The following is a 9,021-nucleotide window of genomic DNA, read 5'->3' as shown; positions in this document are numbered from 1 at the left end:
TGATGTGGTCGTAGGGGCGGGGAACAGGTGAGAAGTCTGGCAGCGGAGTTCTGGATGTATTGAAGTTTATTGAGGGTGGAGGATGGCAGGCCGTAGAAAAGGCTGTTGCAGTAGTCCAGTCGGGTGGTGATGAAGGCATGTGTGAGGGTTTCAGCAGCAGATGGAGTGAGGAAGGGACGGAGTCTGGCGATGTTTTTCAGGTGAAGGAATGCGGAGCGGGCAAGTTGGGAGATATGGCGGTCGAAGGTGAGGTTGGGGTCGAGGTGGATTCCGAGGTTGTGGACAAGTGATGATGGGGTTATATGGGATTTGTCGATGCTGATGGCGAAGTCAGAGGTGGATTTAGTGAGGTATTTAGGACCGATGATTATGACATCCGATTTATCACTGTTATGTCTGAGGAAGTTGTGATGCATTTTGATTTTTATTGTGTTGAGGCAGGAGGTGACGGTGGTCAGGGTGGTGGAGGAGATGGAGTGGGTGGAGTAACAGTGGAAGTTGAGTCCATGTAGTCGGATGATATGGCCCAGGGGGAGGAGGTAGAGAGTGAAAAGTAGGAGACCAAACACAGATCCCTGAGGGACAACTTGGGGGAGTGGTGCGGTGGAGGAGGAGCAGTGGTTAATGTGGATAAACTGTTGACGGTTGGAGAGGTAAGATGTGATCCAAGAGAGTGCGGTGCCAGTGATGTGGAAGTCGGATGATAGACGGTTGAGGAGGATGGAGTGGCAGATTGTGTCGAAGGCGGCAGACAGGTCCAGGAGGAGAATTGTTAGTTGGTTGGAGTCAGAGGCGAGCAGAAGGTCGTTGGTGATTTTTAATAGTGCTGTTTCTGTGCTGTGTTTTTTGCGGAATCCTGATTGGAACGGTTCAAGGAGGTTGTTGGGTTTGAGATGGGCTGAGAGTTGTGAAACGACGACACGGGTAGAGGTGAGCAGGCAGGCGAGGGAGCGGTAGATGGTAGTGACTTTGTCCTGGAAGTATTTGAGGAAGGTGTTGCATTTGCTGGGGGTGAATGATGTGCAGGTGTGATCCTGCGGTTTGAGAGACGGTTTACCATGGAGAATAGGGTTCTGGGTTTGATGGAGCCGATGAGGATGATGAGGATGATGTCCTGGCTGTATTGAGGGCGGCGTTGTATTTGTGGATGTGTTCAGTGAGGCCGTGGAGGTGAACAGTGAGGCTGGTCTTCTTGTGGAGGCGTTCGAGTTGCCGTTTTTGTCTTTTCATGCTTTTGAGCTCCAGAGTGTACCAGAATGCAGGGCAACGGAAGGAGACACTTGTTTCGCGGGTGGGAGAGGGTGGAGTTGTACAGGTCAATGAGGTCGGCAATCTTTGCAGAGGCAATGGGGGGGGGGTTGGGGGTGGAGTTAGGCAGCTGAAGTGCGAACTGTGCTGGGGAGTGGAAGGTGAGTTTGTGGAAGGTAATGGTCCTTGGTTTGGTTGGGCTGGATTGAGGGATGTGAATGTTGAGGGTGATTGCGAGGTGGTCCGAGATGTGAAGGTTATTTGGAGATGGTAATGTTGGTTGAGCAGACGGGGTCGAGTATATGGCCATGTTTGTGGGTGGGGAAGTTAATGTGTTGGGTGAAATTGGAGTGGTTGAGGATGTATAGAAAGTCTTGGGCAGGTCGAGAGGTGGGGTCATCGAGATAAAGGTTGAGGTCGCCGAGGAGGAGGATGGATGGTGAGATTGTGCTAAGATGAAGGAGGAGGTCTGAGAAGTCCTGGAGGAAAGAGGGGTTGGGGGGACGATAGAGGACACTGAGGATGAATGGAGATGGTCCAGGAAGTTTTAGGGCGATGTGTTCGAAGGAGGGGGTGGGGGGAAGCGAGATGGTAGTGGCACTGATGTTTTTCTTGAAGATTATTGCGATGCCACCTCCTCGGCCCTCTGTGCGTGGTTGGTCCATGTATTTGTATCCAGTTGGTGTGGCTTGATTGAGGGAGAAGTGGTCGGTGGGTTTGTGCCAAATATACATTGTTGTACCATATTGCAGAAGCATAGAATGGATATTAGTATTAGTCGTGGTATGTGCAAATGTACAAATCACATGTAAAAGAACATAGAGAAAAGAACAAACAAAACAAACAAAAAAGGAAAAAAAAGAAAAATCCAAATGTACAAAATAATCCCTCCCATGTCACTGCCGAATGTCTAGTCTTAGAGAAAAATAAAAATAAAATCACTGTTGAAACAAAAATTACAAATAAAAAGACTTGCAGCATAGCTGAGCTGTACTCCAGGGTTAACCAAGTCTTTACAGAGTCTTGCAAGAGGGGGGCCCACATCTCCTGAAATTTCTTGTTTGATTGCTGTAATGAATATCTTATTTTTTCCAGTTTCAAGCAGGGAAAGTATCTTTCCACCTGAGCAGAATTGCTCGTCGAGCCAGGAGGGAGGCAAAGGATTATAGAACATATATTGACCCTATAAAAAAACTACAGAAAAGAGCTGTCAGAATAATCAATAAAGTTCCCTAAAGCACAAATCAATGATTGATAGAGTCAAAGATCTTCCAATTCATTGATATAGTGGACTTGAAAACGTTTGAAATACAATTTCCAGGAAAGAATGAAAATCTTGCGTTTTTTAAAGTTAGAGAAAATCAATCCATGTTCAGAGGGTTGAGTGTCTTTGAATGATGGAAGGTGAGAAGCATTGTTAAATATAGATGTCTTTCTTTTTTGGGAGTTCCATTTTGGAATGGGATCAGTGACCATTTGAAAATGTGTGCTTCTTTGTTGAGTTGAAAAAATCTTGAAGGGCAAAATACTTGATGATGATGAGGATAAATTATTGAATTGTGAGTCAATGATGAAGAATAATGTCAAGCATATTTTGTTGAGTTGCGTTTCTCTTTTTTTCCTTTTTGATTTTGTCTGACTAATTATTCCAGCTAATCTTATGTACTGTATAGGAGAGGCAAGAATCAGCTTGGGCTTGCTGCTTTTTCCTTCACACAGTCGTTATGTTTTTCTTGTTGTGAGTCTTTATAATGTGCACAATTGTTTTGGAAGCTTCTTTTTCATTGTTGTCAGTTGATTGCGCAAGATTGATTGAATTTACATTGTCAACCAAAATCAACTATTCAATCATTGATGATGATGATGGTGATGGTGATGATGATGGTGGTGATGGTGATGATGATGATGATGATGATGATGATGATGGTAGTGATGGTAGTGATGGTGATGATGATGATGATGATGATGATGATGATGATGAAGATGATGATGATGGTGATACTGATGATGATGATGATGATGATGATGATGATGATGATGGTGATACTGATGATGATGATGATGATGATGGTGATACTGATGATGATGATGATGATGATGATGATGATGATGATGATGATGGTAGTGATGGTAGTGATGATGATGATGATGATGATGATGATGATGAAGATGATGATGATGGAAGCAGCAACTTCTCTCTCTGCTCTCTTTCATTCAGTCTTGGACTCTCAGAGCTTCAGTGTGCAGTGGTGTCTTCAGCTCTGCAGTCCAGCCCCTCCCACCTCACACTGCTGGACCTGAGCTTCACAATCCTGGAGGATCCTGGAGTGAAGCTGCTCTGTGCTGGGCTGGAGAGTCCAAATTGCAGACTGGAAGTTCTCAGGTCAGTTCCTGCTTTCTACTGGTGGACAGTGTGTGTCAGCAGATGACAACTGGTGTGTAACGCTGCTCAGTGTGAAGACTTTGAAGCAGATATTAAAGACTCATCTAGACAAAGTGGATGTTGTTGATATTTTCATGTCAACAATCTGCTGCCCGAAAAGACTTTGGATGGTGGAAGAAAGTGTGGAAAATGTCTCCAGTCACTTTGGAGCTCAATGGAAGTTGTTGATTGGTGATGAAGGTCACATGACTGAGCAGAAGATCCTGTGAAGAAATATTAGAGGCAGATTAATAGTGCAGCAGTATTTCTTCATCTTGTCCTTTGAATGTGTTTGACTTGTAACGAGACTTTCATGACTGAAAACAGCCACAAGAACACAAAGGACTCACTGATTATTTTCCATCTTCACTGCTGATTGGCTGCACACTGACTGATACACTGCTGCTGTTATTGTGTTGACAACACACTGGCACAATGACTCCTTTGAGGGAATGGCTCAGTGATCCCAACAGCTGCACATCTGGATCATCAACACCATTTACACCATGGAAGAAATCAAATATTGACTCTTTATTCAGGTTGATTGACTGTAGGTTGTCAGAGCTCAGCTGTGATTGGCTGCTCTCAGCTATGAAGTCCAACCCCACCCACCTCAGACTCCTGGACCTGAGTCAGAACCAGCTGCAGGATTCAGGAGTGAAGGTGCTGAGTGGTTTTCTGCAGAGTCCAGACTGTAAACTGGAGACTCTGAGGTCAGTTCACCCTCTTCACTCTACAACTTCTATCACTTTTGTTATTGTTGTCATGATTTTCACTTCACTGCTGTTGGAAATTCAATTTGCAGTCACTGGTTTGTGTTTGAAATGAGTGAAACTGGGTTTGAAGACACAGTGTGTAAAATCCTGCCATCTCGTGCTCAGATTTCAGATTACAGCGCTCATTCACTCACCCTCTCTCCCTCCCTCTCTTTTTCTCTAGTGTCAGATTCTGAAGTCGATATTTCACTTTGATTTTCAGAGTGATGACACCCTGGAAAAACTCTCCATCATTATAAACTCTCCATCATTTATTCTCTATTCAGGTTGAAGTACTGCTGTTTGTCAGAGCTCAGCTGTGATTGGCTGCTCTCAGCTCTGAAGTCCAACCCCTCCCACCTCAGACACCTGGACCTGAGATACAACCAGCTGGAGGAATCATCAGTGAAGCCATTGATGGATCTTGTCCACAGCAGAGACTATCAACTGCAGAGTGTGAGGTCAGTACTGGTTTGGAACCAGTGGATGATGGTTCCAGTACCAAAGCCAGTTGATCCCACAGCAGAGGTCCAGTGTTCCCAGTCACAGTGTGAGAGGAGGATGGTGACGTCCAGCTGCTCCTCATTCATCCAACATCTGCTGCCAAACTGCCTCTTCTCTCAGTTCACCACTCAATTATTGATCAGTTCATCTTCATCAGGCCTCAGTATCAGTCCAACACTCCATGGTCACATGACCTTCATATGTTCCACACTTGACATGTGACTGAGAGTCTGCTACTTCTCACCAGTCACTCCATCATCTCCATCAACAGTCAACGTCTCTGTGATGATGCGTTCAAGGACCGTGAGTCCTGACTCCTGCTGTCTCTTCTTCTCTCTACAGCTGGTGGTCAGGGTTAGAAAGAGAGTGAAGAGGAGAGCTCCATCTAGTGGTGGTTGACAGAACTACAGCCAGTGGAGCTAAACAGCAAACTGCTGGGCGTGTCACGACCTTTGACCCCAGTGCAGCCTGGTGGCTGGCGGACTGCTTCTCCCTACAAGCTGCTGTGGTTGCTGGGAGAGACGTCCCATAAGCCACTGGTGGAGCTGAATCCTCAGTGGAAGAAGCAGGACTTGGAGATGGAGGCCGGAGCAGATGGATCTCAGAATGAAGCCTCCTTTTCACTTTGGATCAAAGGTTCTGGTTGTGTGCCGCCACTTTCAATGTTGCTTCTGAGCTTGTTGGTTGCTCCTGGTTGGTTGCTCCTGGTTGGTTGTACCTGGTTGGTTGCTCCTTGTTGGTTCAACAATTGTCTGAATAAAGTTCTTGACAAACTTAGTCCTTGTGTTGTTTTTACTCCCTTCAGTCTCCAGCAGGCCTCCTCTGTCAAAATAAACCAAATAAATCCACAAAACATCGACCGTCCAATCACAGTTCAGCATGAGACGGAGTGGTAGAAAGCAAAATCTCATTGCTTTTCATGCTGAGCTACGTGAAGACTCTGAAGTCACTTCTACTGATCTTTTGGGGCCGTTGGAGGTAAAAATGGATCTCTCGCAGTTGTTGGGACTCCAACCTCCAACAACAGGAACTATCAGTCAGCACTCTTCCGCCGTGAGCCATCAGCTGACTCTTGAAGTACATCCACTGTTACATTTATCTTTCGTTTTGGAGCCATTGACCTTCAAAGTGGATCTCAGTCCATGGTGGGACTTGATCCAACAACCTTGTGATTCACAGTCAGTCGTCTCATCAACTGAGCCGTCTGTGGGCTGATGGGCTGCAGCTCCTGGAGAACTTATTTAAGCTCTTCTCTGAACATCTGAAAAAATCTATATATGATGTTTTTTTCCAAGTGCAAAGAATTTTAAATACTTTAATAAAATACTCTAGTCAGTCCAAAATGCACCAAAACTAAAAGTCCTGTGCTAGCTTAGCACGAAACAGCGCTACTCCAAGCAAAATCTCATCATGTCTGAAGAAACTGGAAAAAACACAATAGACTATGAACACAGTGTGTTGTGTTTTCAGTGGCACAGAATCAGTCTCTGTGGCCAGTGGCAGGTGAGACTGGATCAGTCATGTGAAGAAGGTTCATTAACACACAGTCCATCTGAAAATATAGATGAGAAAATAAATGGATTTCAACAGACACTGTCAACTTCCTGCTGAGTCACTTCCTGTCACCTTTCACCAGACCACAGAGACTCTTTCCACTGACTGATACAATACAGACATAGAAAATCTAAACAACATAGAATGTCCATTTTTTTTCCTTCTCAAAGTCCTTGAATGAGCCTGAAACTGAGGTCAATGAGCGTCCTGTCATGGTTGAGACAGAGTGGAAGGATGCAAACCAAGACTTCCAAAGGACCAGTGGACCATCAGGAGGTTTGAGGAGCAGCCAGGTAGCTCACTGCATCAGAGGAAGAGCTTTGAATGTCAAGGTTGCTGGTTCAAGACCTGGCACAGGCACACTAGTGTTTTGAATTCAAGAGGAGCAATTTGTCATCAGAATTGAAGCATCCAGTATTCAAAGACATTTTGTTTTTCATGCTGAGCTCCGTGAAAACTCTGAAGTCACTTCTACTGATCTTTTGGGGCCGTTGGAGGGACTCCAACCTCCAACCACAGGAACTATCAGTCAGCACTCTTCCGCCCTGAGCCATCAGCTGACTCTTGAAGTACATCCACTGTTACATTTATCCTTCGTTTTGGAGCCATTGACCTTCAAAGTGGCTCTCAGTCCATGGTGGGACTTGATCCAACAACCTTGTGATTCACAGTCAGTCGTCTCATCAACTGAGCCGTCTGTGGGCTGATGGGCTCCAGCTCCTGGAGAACTTATTTAAGCTCTTCTCTGAACATCTGAAAAAAATCTATATATGATGTTTTTTTCCAAGTGCAAAGAATTTTAAATACTTTAATAAAATACTCTAGTCAGTCCAAAATGCACCGAAACTAAAAGTCCTGTGCTAGCTTAGCACGAAACAGCGCTACTCCAAGCAAAATCTCATCATGTCTGAAAATCAGAAAAAAAACACATACAATAGTATAAAGTACAAATATATATATTAAAAACCTGGTCATCTGGCACCAACTGGGCTTTGAACCTACATCTCCTACAACCACAGTCAGAGGTTTAGCCTACTGAGCTAACCACCTTGTTAGCCTGAGGACGGTGGAGGTCAATAGGTCACCCTGTTCATACAGCCTATTATACAGCCCACTGCTTATGGTAAACACATGACTATAAACTGTTTTATTATATTATACAGTGACCTATATGTAACCGATGTGTTAATCAGGTTGTTTCAATTTCACAAAAATCAGTTATTGTTTATTTCGTTTTTTATGGAAGTAAGTGCTGTAATTTCCTTCATACAAATTTTGTTTCTTTTTTTGGGGAGCTATTATTTAGTTCAATTTATTTTATTGCTTTAATTTATTTCTTTAACTTTTGACACAGTAGCGGCGTCATTTCCTGTACATTTTGCCGTTTTCTCCTCACTTGGCTTTAGCCCTGCTGAAGAAAGGTAAGATGTGGTGATGATGATGGTGCTCACGCATATGGCGTCGTGAAATGTGGAAAAAAGAATGTTAATCATAGCATTTGATATGTCCATGTTTATTGTGCATGAAATATAAGTTCATTTGAGGAGTCGCGGTCGCAGCACTGTCATCACCTTCCTCTCCACACCTTCCAAGAGAGACGACACCTCTTACAGGGCAGGGAGTTGGATTTCAGCAGTGACACCAACGACGATCTGGACACCGACGACATTGAGCCAGGGCTTTTTCAAAAGGCAAATGACAAGTTCAGTGCAAATTAAAAATATTGTTGAATACATGTGCAACTCTAAAAGATTGCCTGCTAATTTGCCAGAAGAGTTGCAAAACACAAGACCAAGCATCCGCCTGAGGCTTTCACCTGAGGAAACAAAATGCCCATATTGTCCAGGTCCTACACCACCAGATCTGTCAGAGAAACTTGTCACTAAAAATGGCACTGGTTATGGCATTCTCACAGTTAAAAAAGGTTTGTCTGAGTTTAATTTTAATTCCAATTGTAACATTCAAAATGTTAATGTGCCTATCTAGTACTGCATGTCATGGGTTGATGTTCCCTTTTTTTGTCCCCCTTTAGATGTCCATGTGTACATCAAAACTTGCCCCTGTCTACAAAATACCTGTCAGATTTCAAAATTATTTGACAGGAATACATAATTACAACAACCGAGTCTTCACAACCCTTCAGTTATGTTCATTCATGACAAATTTACTAAAGGTAACATACTTTTAAACTACCTGCATGTAATAACATTTAGTTTAATGTTGTTGCAAATACTATAAACTATTTTCTTTGTCTTCAACGGAGCCACACTGCTATCGGGAGATTCATCGCCGCTATGGAGCATCAGCTCAATATCACAATCCACCACAACACCATACGGAGGACTTTTTTTCCACTACTCTGCATTTACAAATTACGACGATGACTTCTTCTGCGACAAATGTGGTCACCACACCCCAGTGGCAATAGCAGATGCCAACTGGAAGTTGTCTTTTGATGTGCCTGGTATGTTAATGCTTATTAATATGCATTAAGGAGTGACATTTTTGTTGAAATAATTTTTAATTATTTCAGGCTTT

General features: G+C 43.8%; 1 protein-coding gene across 2 annotated transcripts; it reads left to right on the top strand.

Moving 5' to 3' along the window:
* Positions 1–3,365: 3,365 nt before the first annotated feature.
* On the top strand, positions 3,366–5,706 carry LOC142904848 (ribonuclease inhibitor-like). 2 transcript variants are annotated; one of them, XR_012929467.1, is made up of 3 exons: positions 3,366–3,631; positions 4,713–4,886; positions 5,272–5,706. XR_012929467.1 is itself a non-coding variant. In XM_076051209.1 (3 exons), exons 1-3 carry the CDS (start codon positions 4,262–4,264, stop codon positions 5,297–5,299), a joined length of 324 nt encoding a protein of 107 aa, XP_075907324.1. In that variant the 5' UTR covers positions 4,218–4,261; the 3' UTR covers positions 5,300–5,706. The 2 variants fall into 2 exon arrangements, 1 of the variants encoding a protein (XP_075907324.1); XM_076051209.1 differs by lacking the exon at positions 3,366–3,631 and adding an exon at positions 4,218–4,383.
* Positions 5,707–9,021: the final 3,315 nt, after the last annotated feature.

This window comes from Nelusetta ayraudi, unplaced genomic scaffold, assembly GCF_046127955.1.
Source record: "Nelusetta ayraudi isolate G7.1 ecotype Tasmania unplaced genomic scaffold, CSIRO-AGI_Nayr_v1 ptg000133l, whole genome shotgun sequence".
NCBI lineage: Eukaryota > Metazoa > Chordata > Actinopteri > Tetraodontiformes > Monacanthidae > Nelusetta > Nelusetta ayraudi.
Note: the sequence above shows the minus strand (reverse complement) of the source record. Positions and strands in the feature narration are given on the sequence as shown.